Source organism: Tinamus guttatus, unplaced genomic scaffold, assembly GCF_059628265.1.
Source record: "Tinamus guttatus ecotype Peru unplaced genomic scaffold, ASM5962826v1 Tinamus_guttatus_pri_ptg000246l, whole genome shotgun sequence".
Lineage (NCBI taxonomy): Eukaryota > Metazoa > Chordata > Aves > Tinamiformes > Tinamidae > Tinamus > Tinamus guttatus.
The window spans coordinates 1,627,725-1,644,486 of record NW_028288780.1 but is presented as its reverse complement, the minus strand read 5'-3'; the positions used below and the strand labels follow the sequence as shown (position 1 = coordinate 1,644,486).

The following is a 16,762-nucleotide window of genomic DNA, read 5'->3' as shown; positions in this document are numbered from 1 at the left end:
ATGTTGGAAAGCCAAGTGCTCTTCCTCCTCGGGCCGTGCTCGCGGCTCCGGGTCCGTGGGGCAGGAAGCCCTGCGCCTGGTGTGTGCAGCCCCTCCGGAGGCTGCCGCTCCCCTGCCTGCGCCGGCGGCTCCAGCCCCTGCCGCGGCTGTGCCAAAGCGGCGCCGCCGGAGCAAGGCCCGGGTGCGCGGGGCAGGAAGGCTCCTCTTCCCGGCCGCGGGTGTCCTGGGCTAAGGCTGCCTTCCACTGGCAACCCCTTGGGCTCCCTGCTTTAAAGCATTCTTGTAGCTGGGGATGATGGTGGTTTTGGAAACCTGTTTTGGTGGGAAGCAAATCCCATCAGTGTGTGCCTGTGTTTCCTAGGTTAGGACTGTTGTTAACTTAAAAATAAGTTGCAAGGCTTTCACTTAGTTTTTGTTTTGTTTATGAAGGACTTTGTATAAATTTCCAAGCTTTCTGAAATTTTTTAAAATCTTTTACCTGCAAAGAAATGGATTTTTTGTGGTGGTGTTGGAAGCGGGGAGGGAGGGAACCCAAAATGCAAAAGACTAATCTTGCAATTAATAAATAATATTTATTTAGGCAACATTTTCCTTGTGTTTGGGAGCACTTCCTGTTTTCAAGAGTGGGGGGGAAAAAGACTGAAATTATTTCAGGTTAACAACGGATGTTTCACATACATTTTATAAACCTGGGGCGAGAGGACTTTTTTTTCTTGTGAATCCAACTTAAAACTTTCCTTTCCCTTCCTTCTGACTTTCTGCATGGTTGTTGATCTATTACTGTACCTGAACAGCATTTTGTGGGCTGTTAAAAATAAAACTGTAATAAGAAACTATTACAAAAATCCTAGAATCTGTCATTTCAGTGTTCTGTTTAAATAGCCGTGCCTGCTACTGTCTAATCCATCTGTCATTTGTATTTGGACTAGGAAATGTGTATTTGTAGTGGCAGTGAGGTCAGAGTGTTCCTAAAACTCTAGCTTAGCCTTCCATCTATTGCATTCTTTTCTGCAGTTTATTTTCTATACTTTCTGATTAAAAGCATGTTGGTCATATGTTTTAATTTAAATAGTGTGTTACTTCTCATTTCTCTAATAGCATTTCTTAGCTATTCCTAAGCTAACAAAAAACTTGTAAGGACTTGCATTGGTGAAGCGACTGCCATCAAAAATAGCACTCATGTTCAGTTATCTTTTTTCTGCTCATATCTGTGGCTCGTAAATCTGAACAATTTCCTGAATCTTTTCCGTTCTTTCTCTCTGCTTCCGGACAGCCTCGCTCTTGCTTCACTGCTCTGGCGCAGGCACTTGCAGGTTTTGTGGGTGAGGATGATGTTTTCCTCTCACACTTGTGGACCCTGGAAGAGCTCCTGCAGCAGGACAGGAGCTTGGCAGGCTTCGTTCAGCACCTTCCACTTTGCCACCCAGGGGTCTGAGAGGCTTGTGCAGCGAGTGTCTTCGTGTGCATTACTCGCATTGGTTGTGCTAGCTGAGTTCATGCTAATGCATGACTCTAATCCTTTGTGTAAGGGAGGACTAAGCAGCTGGGGGAGAGCTTTGAAGCTGCCCCTTTACTTGAGAAATACAAACAGAAAAATCAGAATGACAGCGAGCCGCTCACTTCAGCAGCCTGACAGAGTTCAGGAAACTTTCTGCACTTGGAGCTGCATATGGAGGCAGCTTTTTCTGGGAAAAGGAAATTATCCTTTTCGTGATTTAGCTTTGCTTCTGGAATTGGTTACTAGGTCTCAAGTTGCAACAAGCATAAGCTACAACATGTGCAAACAGTTGTATGTTTAAGTGTGATCATTTAGATTAGCTAAATATACAATTAGGGATTTAAATACATGGAGGAGAGAATCCAGGCCCTAGCAGAGGTCCTCCTCTTGACATTAGTGATTTATAGGGTCTCCTCAGGAACCTCCAAGCCCTGCTCTGAAATGGGTTAGTGCTTGTTCCCCTTGTTGGTTTTCCTGTACTGACTGAAAAGTGCTGTGTAGGCTGTATGCTTTGCTTCTAGCCTAGGTATATTTGGGTTAGTTAATGCTCACTCCTCTTAAGTCAGCCCTGCTGTATAGGTTGGCCCTATCTTTCCCACCACATGGTCAGGAGAGCCCCAGTGTGCAGGGTTATTCCCAGGTCCTGGCTCATGCACGTCTGGTGATGCCCCTTTTCCCTGATGCAGTCTCTTTGGGTGCTGTGTTTTGATTCAGACCTCTCCACCTTTCAGTCTTTGGTTCACTAGGTTAAGTGGGTCAGTATATGTTAGAGGCCTTCTCTGTGCTCTCAATTCTCACTTGTCCACAGCTGCTCCCTCCCCAGTTTTTAATTTTGATATAGCAAATTCTGTGCTCTTCTGGAGTTTTTATTTCTAAGCATCCTGTTGGTACCATTACTTGGCAAGGTGCACCACATAAATCACTAGACTTGCTCTCATTTACTGTGTAACACAAATACAGGTTAATATGCAGTAGCTCTACTGGGCAAATATAGACATCTACTTGGGCTGAAACTTTAGAAAAAGACTGCAAAGTGCTGTTCTAAGTATTAGCCAGCTCTTAAGAGTTCAAAATGTTTACTACTTGAGAAAAAATAGAACCTGGATTTATAATTCAAACTTTATTTATACATATAAACTTGTAATTTTTTTATGCACTCTGTAACTGGATATTGCATTTTCTTTTTTCTTTACAGCTGCTGCTGAGGGCAAAGGGAAAAGTGGGGAAGACTTTTTTCAAAAGGTAAGGAAGGTAGTTTATAATAACAATCTATGAGAGGAAACAATCCCTGTTTGTTGTTCATTCATGAGATCAACTGGTTAAACTTAATATGTAACAGTTTGTAGTATATTGATCGAATAATTTTATTTGTTCATATCAAATGACATATCTACTAACCATCAGCTGTGCACAGGGTGCTATACCAAATTCACTTCGTGTATTCTACTCATTCATACAGCAGTGGAATTATTTTTCACTTTAAAACCTCAAAATATGCATTATAAAACATCATCCTGATTAATAGAAGGTTTGCTTAAGAAGTTGTGAGGTGATATTAAACTTTTTATATGTCCGTGGATAACACTGCATCCTGCTATAGGTTTAATATAGTGGGTCTCTGGTTTGTTTTTGTTTTTTGTCAAAATATTGATGTGAAGTGAAAGCATAAACATAAACATTTGAATAAGAACTTGCAAATTCTTTTTAAAAAGGAAATACATGATCCACACTGATTCAATAAAGTTTGTGGTTAGACAGCTACAGAGTCACAGAAGAGCTGGAAAAAATAGCCCTGCAGCAACTAGAACTACAAAGCAAAGCATGGTCAAGAGCAGTGACTGTGAAATTACTTTTGCAAAGCAGCATACTTTTCAGGAACAGTGTATAAAACATTTGAGTTATGTTGATGAAAAACTATATACATTAAGCAAATAAAGATGAGCTGGTTTGTCTGTACAACAGAGAAAGCAGTGTCAATTTTCACACTGTATGGACCTTGAAACTCTTGTTGATCGGATGTCTGTTAAACAAGCAGTTTTGACATATTTTGCATATTTTGATTATGTTTTATAATAGAAGTGGCTTCTCCTATTCCTAAAATGTTTTTTATATAAGTAGAAGAATATGCAGTAGGAACACATTTGTCATACTTTGATTGAGGCTGGTGAAGAGGAATGTTTGTACTGCCAAAATGTCCCTTTTAGAAAGGATTTTGTTATAGGGCAAAATATCTTAGCAAGGAGACTTCAGATTATGACTATTCTTGATTGGTAATAAGTTACTTTTTGGAAAGTGCTGCTTGTACTGAACTCTTCAGCCTTGCTCTGTATAGAGCAGAATGGGTCAATTTTTCTTCCTTAGGATTTTATCAAAATACGTGTGTGTTTTACTTTTTTCAACAAAGTTAAGAATTACTACATCAATCTATACATCCATACCATACTAAAGCCATACATTATTCTGCATGTCATTGTTTGTAACAGTTTTCTCTCACACCTGAATAAATCAGTTTAAGTCTTGAAGCTGAAAGCAAAATGCTTCCTGTCTGTGGTCAAGTGGGCTATATGATACCTCTAACTAGATAATTGATGATTGTATTTACTGTAAATATAATGTATCTTACAGCAATTATGTAGTGATTGAAGTTATGGCAAAAATTGCTGTTTAATAGGAAATAGAATTTTAATGGGAAAATGAAGTGTGCTACAACGGATAAGTATGTAGACTGTGTAAGTATGTATAACATAAGGTATAACAATGATTTGGATGATGCGGTAGGTTGAGGCTGCTCCCCTCTGGCTAGCATTGTTTCTATTGCTGAAGCAACTCGGTAGCTTGTTTTTAGATGACTGCAGTTTCTGTGTACATACGCGCCATACTACAGCTAATAAAAACAGATGGAAACCATCTTCTTTGCAAGTTTTCTCTTTTGTTCAAAAAAAAAAAAAAAAAAATCCTTGGCCAGTTGCTCATAGCTTACTCACCGTCTCTGTCTGCACAGTTTCCTTTAATGAGAGCTAAGCTTTTTTCTTTCTCGTGTGAAGTGAACCAGGCAGGGTTTCTGGAGACATGGTGAGGAGTCTTCACGTGTTCAGGTTGTAAGGTGAGGAGGACAATGTGTGGCATTAAACACCTTGCAAACCAAGGTGGCAGGGTACTTTCAGAAACTTGATGTGACTTTGAGACTACACTAAATGCATTTTAAAAACAGCCTTGAGAAGAAGGCGCTCTCAGGGCTGTGTTGTCACTTGTGTGGATCAGCGTCGTTTAGGAGTGCTGTGAGAGCTGAGGGTGTAGCTTGCAGCGCAGTGTGTGTGGTGCTTACTGACAAACTCCGTCCTTGGCGACGTGCTGAAGTGTGCTGGAAGCGGGGTGTGCACTAAAAGCTTTCCTGTCCAAACGCTGGTGTGGTGGAGCTAGCACAGAGGGTCGCGAGGGCAGCCCTGTGTGTCAGGAGATGCCCTGAAGAGGAGCGAGGAGGCCGGCGGAGGCAGCGGCCTGTCCACAGCCTCGCAGGTGAGAAGGCCTCGGTGCTCCTCAGGCCGGGCCGCGATGCTGCGTGGGGTGTGCTCCAGTGCATCGGGGTGGCTCCAAGGCTGAATTCTCCAGAGCTGCTGCAAGGTTCCTGCTGTGAAGGGCTCTTTTACTGGCCTACCAGCATGTGAGGAAGCAGCTCTGTCTTCTGTCATCATCGTGCAGGCTGCCACTGGAGGTGAACTGCTCTTATCAACTGTGATCTTCTAAGTTAATAATAGTTTTACTGCTAAAATACTCTGTGAATAATGCATTTAATAAATGTATGTTCTGCTATTGCTAGTGGAAATACAGAATAGCCACCATTTGATAGCCAATCAGTTCTTGGCTGTGGTGGGCAAACGAAGCTGCCTTTTCCACGCTGTAATGGGGCAAAGAACCAAGTGATGAAGTGTTGCTTCCACTCCTCCTGAATTAGATGTAAGAAAGTAAGAAACAGATATTGCCTGTTTTTCTGGAGTGTTGCTTCAAAAACAAAAAAAGTCTTAAGAACTTGAGCACAGTGTTTTCCAGCACTTAGTGCTGCTTGCACCCTGCCTACCCTCCTGAAAACCCCGGTGTAGAGCAGCATGGGTCTTGCACAGCTGCTGTGAGGTGGTGGTGTGTAACGTGGAAGGGTTATGTAACGTGGTGCCTTCTCCTTGTGGCTCACGGATCTGCAGTTAAATGGCAGGTCATCTTAAATAAGCTTGGATTGCTTTGCTGTTGTGTTACATATCTTATGTAAAAGATTCTTATGGTCCTTGCTGTATATATTATTGTCCTAATTTATTGCATCAGAATAATACATAATAAAATATATTGCTTGTTCTTCATCCGAAGTACCTTTTCAGTTAATGGCGGAATTTTTCCGTAGAGTTCTACAACATCTGGTTCATGCCTCATAGGCAGGCAAGGCCTTTCCCAGGCAAAGCCAAGACCTTGTTCCAAAGACCATATAACTTGTGCTGTAGATATGCCGGGCACTTTTGCATAAATGTAGGAAGGCAGTGGGTCTCTGCCCTGAAAAGTTTATAATCCAAAACAGATGATTGTTTTGTGGATAGAGGGGAATTCAATACATCATTTCCGTTTACTTTCAGCTCTTGCCTCATCTCTCTGTTTTTCTTTTTTCTCTTTTTTTTCCTCTCTCTCTCTCTCTCTTTAAATATTTGCAAGTTTTAGTGATGGCCTTCCCTTTTGATATTTCTTATCTTAACCGTGGGATTGTAGTGCTGGGGCTGATACGTGGAACTGCAAGTGCTAAAGATGGTGGTGTTTGGCTTGGCTTGGAACATATGCAAGCTGTTCAGCCTGTACGTGTGTTAGTCATGCATCTGTTGGAGTATTCCTGAATGAGCTCTTCCTCAGCTCTCTTTCCTGGCTTTCAAGAGTTCGTTTGGAGAATCTGGCTTTGTGGAATGCCACAACATATTACCAGATAACTGTAACTTTGTGCTTATGAGATTTATTATTTCTCAATGTTCAAGGTGTGTGTGATTTTTTTTTTTTTTTTTTAATTAAGGAGAATACTGTTTCTACCAATACCATTACTCTTGCACAGTTGCAGATATCCAGGATTTTTAAGCTGTCACTGTGCTGTGGGTTCTGTTATACAGTAAAGAAAATCATGTATTCCTGGAAACCTTGGGAATCTGAAGATGCAAATGGAAATGTTAAATGTGTGTATCCAAATCTCATTTGTTAATTTTAGTAGTGTCGTGCAAGTAAGTCAGGACTAGGGTTTCCTTTTCTTACTATTGCATTTAACATAAATATCACAGTAGTTTCTTTCCTAATATATATTTCATTATATGAACAGTGTTTTAAAAGCTACCAATTCGACTTTTGGAATCAATCTTTGGTCAAAGTATCTGTTGAAGTTGGCCACTTTTTAATACAGAGGTTGGAAAAAAATGTCTATGAGATGGGGACTTTTTCAATTACTCGAATAAGCAAACAGTAAGTATTGCTAGATGTCTTGCTTTTCTGTAAAGTTTCTTCTCCAAATGGAGTAATTTTTAATCAATGTCCACTATCTGCTCTCTGTTGAAGAGTCAACAGCAAAGAAGGGAAGGAAGCTCCGTTTGCAGCATCGTTCACATGCATTTTCGTTCACATGTAACACTTTTCAAAATATTTGTTGACTGCCATGGGGCAAGCCTTGTAACTTTTGAAAAAAAGTGTGAATTACGATGCAATAGCATTTGTATATTCATAAAACCCTTTGCATGTGCGCACTGTGTACCTTGTGATGGGTCCTGACTTAACCAAATGAGGTATGCTGTTCTGTGCCCTCTGTAGTCAGGCTAAAAGTTGGTCTTTCTTCCTTTCTAACCTCTGAACATAAAATGTGTAGGAAAAGCTCCAATTCTGAATGGGTCAGTGCACTCTTATGCCTAAAATATTAATAATTGACCTAAGACTAAGATGTCCCAAGCTGATTATAACCTGTGTTCAGCAGTAACTTTCGAAGGGCTTTGCATGTGTCTTCATCCATGACTTCTCTCCAATGCATGGCGGTAACTGTGTTTTCCCTAAGGGTATGTTCTCCTTTCTGGTGGCAGCAGCTCAGCTATTGGCTTCTTCCAGTGCTGTTTGTTTTGCTGGATGAACGTGATGAATTCCTGCTTATTTATACCATGCTGGTTTTGTGTCAAATTCAGTGGTGTGAGCAGTCTGTGAACTGCAGAAATTGGTTCCACGCCTTCCATTTTCCTGCATGGAGATCAGTAAATGCCTTGCATTAAAATAAACTCTTAATGCTTAATGTCTTATGTTCAGAATCATGACAAGGCTATATTAAGCCCGTGCATTTGCAGAATTTGCTTGAAATACCTGACTGTGCTACTCAGTGATAGGAACATGAGCAGGAGCTTCTGATTTACATGTAGCTTCCCCTTCCTGGGAAGAGAAGACAAGTGATTAGAGATCCTGATACAAGTTAGAGTTGAACGAACTTCAGGAGTAGTTACCACTGAGAAACTGAGATGGAGAATCCTTCCCTGCTTCCAGCAAACCCACATCCAGTAGAAAAAAAGAGACGAGATTGGGTTCGTGTCTCTAAAAGTAAACTGAGAATGCTTGCGTAGTTGTGTTCAGATTGGTTTTGCTTAGTTAAGAGGTGGGAAGACTCCATTCCTGGGGAAAACTGCACTTGCCCTGTCTCTAGTGTAGCAGCCATTATGGATCATTAAGGATCCCTTAAATCATGTTTACAATATTTGATATTTTCTAATATAGTGGAGATGATCTTGAAAGTTTCTGCGGTGTGAAAGCTGTCGAAGCTCTCGCATAGACCTGCTCCTTGGAGGGTCTACCATGTGTGGAAGTCCTAAAGTGGTGGCTCTCCACTTCCCACTGTTGTTGGGAATAAGTCCCTTGGCCAGAAACAGAAACCATGAGGGATTTACCTCCCTTTGCGGAGTGACTGACTCTCTTCTTCACTGCCTTAGAGCTTGTACTAAATTCTGAACAAATCATGAAGTTTTGCTTGTAGAGGGTTCACTTGTTGGAGCTTTTAGATGCAGTAACAATATTGCCATATTTATGTGTTTAAAGAGGACCTCTGTTTATATTCTCTCCCAGTATAGGAATATTCTCTCCCAATGCCTATCAGATAAAGTGAAAGCTGATTCAAAAAAAAAAGGTGTTCATGTATGTACTCTTGTACCCTCTACTGTTCATTCTGCACTAAAAATATCCTAGTAGAAAGGGAATTCTAATAGGAAGTAAATTCCAAAGCCATATTCATGTGGGTAATGTTCCCCAATGTTGTTCTTCCTAATTTGGAGCGTTTATGTATAATCTCAAAGCTTAGTTGTAAAACTGGCTTTGGTTACCTTGCTGCCTTTATCGTTCTTAATTCTAATATTGGTCTAGGAAATCTAAACGAAGGAACTCAGACATAATTCATAATTTTTGTAGATTAAATTCTCACTGTGTCCCCAGTCTATGCTGGGCGATGCTTTTTTTACACAAGAGCACCCTCTAGTACTAGGAGCATTAAGAAATATCCTTTCACTTTAACCTGAGGAGAGGTAGCGTCAACACTGTGGAGTCAAATAGCTCTACTGCTCTTTCAGAGATGTGGTTCTACTGTAAACAGTGAGCTGGAAGTTGTGAAGTTCATATATAGGCCAACTAGCAAATGTTTCTATAGCCAAGAATTATCTGTACTAAAAAGTAAAACAAAAACAACAGAAATACCAAAAGCAACCAAGCAGAGACTCTCCGGATGCTTTTGTTTTGCTTACTTGCAAAGTATCAGCTTTCCCTTTGGGGACTCTACAGATGTGGCGTATTAAAGCTGAAATGCTGTTTTCTTGCTTGTCGTTGTTTCAGTTTTTATTTAGAATGAGTTTGTACAGTTTGTATTTTGCTAGTATGTAGAAAATTATTACACTAACATTATTGGCAATGCCTTGTAATGAATTCAGTTGATTGCAAAAATCTTCCTTGCACAATTCCCTTCAAAAGTGTTTTTAAAAGAATCTTCTCATTAAATGTTAAATAATTAGGGCCCTAATATAAATAATTGTGAGTGGTGAGGTTGTTGGGATAGGAATTCCTTACTAGACCCAAAATGTGAGCCAGAGTTGCAGAAAGACTACTGATTTGTACTGAGCTCTGGGCTAAGTTTTGTCATCTCCTTCTGTTAACTTGTTACATTCCCCTCTTTCCTTGCCACACGCGGTAGCCTTGGTCCCCCAGCATGGATGTGTCCAGGGTCTGGCGTCTCAAATCTGGCATAACCCATGTTAGAGGCTGAGTTTATGCTGCAACTTTGCACAATTCCTTTTGTGTCTTGTTCTCTATTCCCATCCCTGTTTTCCCCCCAGTCATTAAGTAAAATACTCCTTCTGGTAACAGTTACACCCATGTGCTCTGTTCTTGCTGCCAAAACGCTTGTGCAGGAATTAGTCATCTTGCTTAGCAGATACTGCTGCTTTCCCATCTCAGCATTAGAAGAATAAGCACCAGCCCTTCCAGACTTTTACTTGTTTACTGGGACTCTTTAGCTCAGGTGCTGTCCTGCTTTTTCTGAAAGGATTTTTTTGCTTTTATGCCAACTGTTCTGCAGGTTTAGAATAAATTACAGCAATGAATCTGTGGTATTAATAGCTGGTATTAATACATCTATACTCATGGGCATGGTCTGCTCCAAACCGATAGAACTTCTCAGAAAGATTTAAGATGAACATTTTTTGTCTGTGATACAAAATATTTTGAGACTTGTCTGTTCTGTGGTTTTTTTTTTTTAACTAGGCATCCTGAGGTCAGATTTTAAATAGTCACATGTTACCAATTGGGCAATTAGATGGATAGTGTGATCCTACACTTACAGAAGTAAAGGTCTCATTTGAATGTCATAAAGTTATAATGTGTAAAACCTACAGTACTGAATTTTAGTGTGTGTTCTCCGAGACTTAGTCAATTCAGTTCCTAATTCCTTTATTCTGGTACTTTTGCTTTGTTAACTAAAAGCACTTTGTGTAACACTTTCTATATATGTATTTCTGATTAATTTAACTTTGATACCTTTCAAAGAATGATTTTATTAAAACTGTAACAAATTCACCAATCCACTGAAACCCTATATATTTAAATCTGCTGTGCATAGGCCTGAATTTCACTATGGTTCTTAAGCTTGTATTCAACACTTAAGCTGGACTTTCATATTTGTATTCGACCTGCTTTAGGAGAACCTGGCGAGCTCTCAGTTCACTTTGTGCTGTTTCAATGAGCTGAAGCATTTGGAGCACTTGACAGACCCAAACTTCCTTCTAAAGTGTCTAGTTCATTATCACAGGTAGCTTTTGTGTATTTGCAAGTGATGGGGGCTAAGGATCTGTATCCAATTTTGCATGAACACGTCTGCTCCCCAAGCCTGTCTGCAGTTGTTTGTTGAGATGAAGATAGTATTAAATCCCAGTTTTATCTCAGTTACTTCACCATTTATGTAAGGTTGTTTTAGGTATAAAGGAGAATTAATAGGCATAAAACATGAGGATGATACTTAACTTATGGCAAGATAAGTACAACTAGAATACTCTGGATTGACTTTTCTCCTAGTAGTTTTATATCCTGAAGAATATTTCATGTAATATTTAGAAGAAATGGTGTTTAAGATGGCTTATCACAATAGATAGTACAGCACTATCATGTTTTGTTCATGTTTTTGAAGGCACCTGGCTTTGCAGTGTTTTTAGGTGTTTTTAAAATCAGATTCCTGCAGTCATGTTATTAAGACTTTCCTAGTTCATCATTCAAAGCCATGCCTGCAAAGCTGTCTCGGTTATTTCATTTTAATGTTTTCAGCTGCCATGGTATTTAACCTTACTACTGAAACATCTTTAATTATATACTGTATGCACTGCATTCCCTGTGAATAACTAAGCAACTCAAATGTCCTTGTAGAAAAGCAAAAAATGCTCTCTGGGATTTGGTGGCCGGTTGTGCTGAGAGTGTGGATGTTGGTGGCAGGAATCTCTGTTTCTGCCTGCGTAGCTTAGTAGAACATAAACATGATGCTTGGCTGGGTTTCTCCACCTACAAGTGTGACTGAACTACTTTTTGACAGTGTTTTGGACCTGCATATAGAGTTCTAACATTTGTAACAGCATATCTATAATGCCATCGAAACGTCTTGTTTGTAGAAAATTGCATTTGTCAAGTTTTGAAAGGCTGTTACTGTATCACTGCTTTTTCTTTACTACTGCTACTTCTAGCCTTTGTTTTTGGCTCTGCTCTCTTGTGCAGCTGCTTTTCTCTCAGTGTCTTCCTTGCACATAAAATTGCTTCGACATTTTTACATGTTGCTGAGATTCAGGGGAATAACGGAAACGGAGACAGCAAAGTAACAAAACAGCCCCCTTTTTTTCAGCAGTCAGTTGTGAAATGTTCATCCTGGGTATACACAGTCCTCCACAAACAGCATAAGAATGCTAATCCATAAAGAATGCTAATGGCAGTGGTTTGTGACCTGGTGATGATTCAAGTTCAAAACAGGATTGCTAAACCAATCTCTGCTGTCATGACCTTTATTTGTATATAATTCATAGACCTCTATCTTTCCTAGTCCTTTACCTACATTTGCCCTTGGATTTTTTGCCTTTTTCAGAGATTTTAACCATATACATAGCCCCTGGGAGGCACTGCTCAGTAGTACATGTTGGGGTTTGTCTCTGAGCTTTGCAGGTGCATTTTCTTTTCCCCTCCCAGTAGAAAGCGATGTTTGTTGATGCTATGTTAGATGTTAGAACAGACCCAGACCTCCTGGAAGTGGGGACGTGCTTGCGTGGGACGTTCCAGCTGGTGCTGTGGATGGTGTCCCGACCTCGGCGCGCTGAGGTGCGCGTGGGTGATGGAATGAGCCAAGCAGCCGGGCTTTGCGGGTCCTCTCCCATATCTGTAAGGGCTGGAACTTGATCCTTGCAAACATTCTTTTCTGGCTACTGTGCAAGCTCAGCTATCTATATTTTGTCTTCCTTTTTTTTTTTTTTTTTTTTCTTCTTTTTTTTAATTTCAAGTGTGGATTTTTTTGTCTTTTTTCTTCCTGGACATGTTAGATTAGCCTTACCTCAAACTATTTTCAGTTTTAAACGTGCAAATATCTTATCTGGGCATACCTTTTATCTTGCTGGAAGATGTTTTGATATTAGGAAACTTTCTTTTTGTAAGATGTGCTAGCACAGAACTGAGAATCAGTGTCGACTCTAAAGCTGTTGTGGAGGTAGCTTGAGGCCTGTCTCGTTCGTTCACTTTGCACTGCGCTTTTGTTATTTTATTTTTGTCTGTGTGAAGAGGCAGTTCCTGATAGCCCAAGCCAAGGCCTTCAGCCTGGAGAACTTTGGAGGTAGCTGCCCTTGTCAGGGAAGGAATTTGTTGAAACTTATGCTTGGTGCCAAATTAAAGCAGAAGCTGGCTACCTGCGTCATCCCCATTTACTGTAACTGAAATTTTAGGTCTTGGCTTGTAGCATATCCAGAATTTTATTGCAGTATTGTGCTCACCACCTCCACCCCTGGAAATATTTTGCACAAGATTTCACTTGGGGCTTTTTATCACTAGGTCTTCTGACAGGGTTTGAAGCCTCCTTTTAAGAACTAGAGCATGGTCCCAGCAACGATCCATTCAGCAAAGCAGCAATGTTTTGCTTAATGCCTCAAAATAAGATACTGCTGCAGCAGTTTGTGTGGAAGCCTAAGGAAGGAACAAATCTTTTAGGGGTCCTGTGATGCATGTGTGTGTCTCATTGAGGCTGCAATACCTAAAAAGGAAATGGATACTTCTTTTTAAGCCCCTGAATTCTTCCAAGTCTGTCTTTGTGCAAAACATTTTTGCTGTGTTTTGATCCTGTAGAACCTGGGTAGCTTTCTTGCTGGCTTGCAAGGCTAAGTATGTAACATTTAGGGGCTAAATTTGTTGCCATTCGTAGCCCTTTGGGCTAAAGTGGTGGTAGTTTAAGCACTGTCTGAGCTCTTCTGTTGATACTGTTGATCTAAATGTAGGTATTTATGCTTGGTTCCAACATGCAGAGAGGAAAATCCAGGAAAAGGCTTTGAGGGCAAAAGCTCAGCTGTTCAAAACAGCACCTTAATAACAAAAGCTAACAATGGAGTTAGATTCATTGCTTCTTACTCTTTTATATACAGAACCTAGTATTGCAAGAATAGATGTTGGTATTCTCACATCTAGAGTAAGATCTATATGCGATACTCTTCTAAAAGCAGGATTTAAAGGACTCCCCCCTCCCCCCTGCCCGGGAAGGAGGGTGGGAGAGGCTGGTGCTACCGGCTCCAGCAGCAGCTCCCCCAGCAGCTGCTTGCTCTAAACGAGAAGGTCTGGCTGGTTGGCTGCTCAACTTAGATGTTCACAATACTTCCTCCGCGTTTTAAAATGCTTGTGGGTTTCTGAGGAGTTGTTTTGGTTTTCTTTCTGTGCTCAGTGAATTCGTTTCCATCCAAAACATCTAAACAAAAATTACAACTTGGAGGAAAAATGATTTCTTATTGTCTCAATGTAAAAACTCTCAAGAGTATTTAAGCTATAACTTTTCCCACTATGTCCAGAGTAGCTGGAATACAAGGAGGCCAAAAGCTTTTGATCCAGCTGCCTTAGAACTAGGATTTTTTTTGTGAAGGCCTGATAATGTGCAGCTGGAATCAGTTTTTTCAGAGTCAGGATAGTCTTATTTATGAAATACAGTTGCAATTCCTTTAAGGGTGCCTTTGAGAACCTCAGTTTCTCAGAAATTATTTCCATTACAAAATTTCCTGGGTAGTTTTCAGATTGCTATATGTGCAAAAGAAATTATTTTCTCTGATGGGGAAAGAAAAGCATTCGGTGCTGTAGCAAAGAACCTTTTCTTGTATAATATGTGGTTTCTGAAATTGTGAAAAATACTGATTGCAATCAGTTTGTGCAATATTTTTATTAAAAATGCCTTGCCTGATGCAACTCAAGACTGTATTTGCTTGTTTTAATACCTGCATATTCCTGGTGCCTTACAACATTCTCCTGAAGAGCTATTTTGAGTTAATGGTATCCCAGTATATAGAACAAGTTCTTTAGTTCTTTAGTCCGGGAAGTAGATGTGCCTGGTGTTTTGTACAATTCAATTTTGATCCAGTAAAGTGAAAGAAGGCACCAGAATACAGAGGCAAACAAATACATAGCTGGAGGAAACTCTGTGTGTGTGTATGTGCATGTGTATATACATATCTATATAGATATGAAGAGCTTTTTACTACTTGTTGGCTAACTTGAGATTTACAAATAAATTGTATGTTGTGTTGCATCAGATAAGTGCAAATCTAACAGTGTTTGGTCTGCTAAATCAGCAAGTACAGTTTTGGAGGCCTGGATAGTATCTGAGGATTAAAAGTTGTTTTCAGGTGAACTGGATGCAAGAAAACTACTCTTAAAACCAAAATGACAACAATCACCCTTTGAAGGCAACCTCATGTATCTTAATTTATGATAGTTCAAAATGACATGACTTCAATTTGATAGGATTTATTCAATTACATGAAAATGCCTTCTAAATTAATTGAATTCCAATTCCTCTGAGATGGGCCTAAAACATGCAGGAGCCAGTGGCAGTTATTTGAACTTCATGGAAGCTGGAGCAGCATTCTTCATTTGCCTTTTGGATTTCTCTTGAAATCTGCTTGTCATCAAAACAACTCTTTCATATTCTCACCTGCAAGACTTGGAATTGCAGGTTCTACTATTTAAAGTAATAAAAATCAACATATTTAAAAACAGTAAAAATAATTTTGCTTAATTTTTCTTTGAACAGATTATGGAAGAAACAAATACACAGATCGCTTGGCCATCAAAGTTGAAGATTGGAGCAAAATCGAAAAAAGGTATATATATATTTTTTATTTTACATATGTGTATATATGTATTTAAAAGGTTTTGGTTCTTAAGGTAGTTAAACTGAATAAGCAATTCTGTCTTTAGCTTCACCTGATCAGTGCTGTCAAAATAAAGATCTTGCCAAATTACCATCATCTGGAAAAGACCATCAAGGTCCCCTCTTCTGTTAAGAGCTGAGAAGAGCCCTGGTATCGGTTGCAGAACTGGGACAACGTGTGGGGGGAGGAGGAGGGGGTTCCAAGTAATACAACTAGCTGTACTGGGCTTGTCTGTGATGGGAATCTTGGAAAGTCTTAACACTGAAAGAAACTTCAGATAGTGAATGGCTGCAGAGCAGGCACGCTTAACATTTTCCATTGCATTATATATTGCAAATGGCTGTGAAGAAAGACCTTGACTCTGGTCAGTTTTGCTCTAGAAAGTTGTATATGCACCTAAGATACGAATACCTTAATCTAGAGGTTCCTATTTCTGGGGAAATACCTGTAGTTTATACAATACCCTCTTGTTCTGTTTACATTTGGCATCAATTGTCTGCAATTCTGCTACCTTTCATTTGCAGCTCCAACAGCTGTTTATTTGTGGAACGTATTCAAATGCCTAATATAACCTGGCTCTGCTTAATGCCATTTGGTAATCGAGATGGGGGTCTGCAGCAAATCACTAGCCAGGTTTCTGTCAGCTTGAACTCTGAGGAGATCTCCTGCTTCCCTGACTGCTGGGTGGGGAGGGAGCATCTCTGTAGAGGTCCCTTGCTGAGGGAGCTTGTGCCACAGCCACGTCTCTCTCTCCTACCATATCCAGGTATACCAATTCTTTCCTCTTATCTTCCAGTGTATTCTAACATAGTTGCAGTCTCTTTCTCATCTTACCTAGTCTCCGTCACCTAGTCTTTGACTCCTTCATTTTCTTAACCTGGTTTGCTAATGGAAAACTTAAAATGAATGAGAACTGCTTTTTATACTAAAATTCCAGTAGTAGATGTAAGGTTGGCTTGCCCAAGAAGCACTTCAGCATATTCTTTGCCAGTTTTTAATGTCACACATATAGACACTTGATAATTGGCACGTGTTCATGGAAGATTACATCATTTTTTTAAGACTTAAATGCATGTCTACTATGCAATATAGCTTTCACAACTGGAACTGGGCTGTCTCCCAAATTCAGACAAAGTAGTGGTTACCCTTCCCAAATAGAAATTTCAGTGAAACACATGACATGAAATTATGGATAACACTTCAAAATTGTTTATTCCAGTATGTCATGGACACAAGTTAGGGCATTGGTATGGTCATGTTTAAAACAAGTATGTTATGATGAAATGTCAGTGATAATGGAAGAGCTATTAATGTGAGCTTAAAC

General features: G+C 39.9%; 1 protein-coding gene across 1 annotated transcript in view; it reads left to right on the top strand.

The window, feature by feature from the left end:
• BICC1 (BicC family RNA binding protein 1) overlaps positions 1-16,762 on the top strand; it is a 79,023-nt gene that overhangs the window by 25,696 nt on the left and 36,565 nt on the right. Inside the window, exons 2-3 of the mRNA XM_088526353.1 lie at positions 2,694-2,740; positions 15,318-15,387. Coding sequence (XP_088382479.1) covers positions 2,694-2,740; positions 15,318-15,387 — 117 coding nt within the window. The remainder of the gene's footprint in view (positions 1-2,693; positions 2,741-15,317; positions 15,388-16,762) is intronic.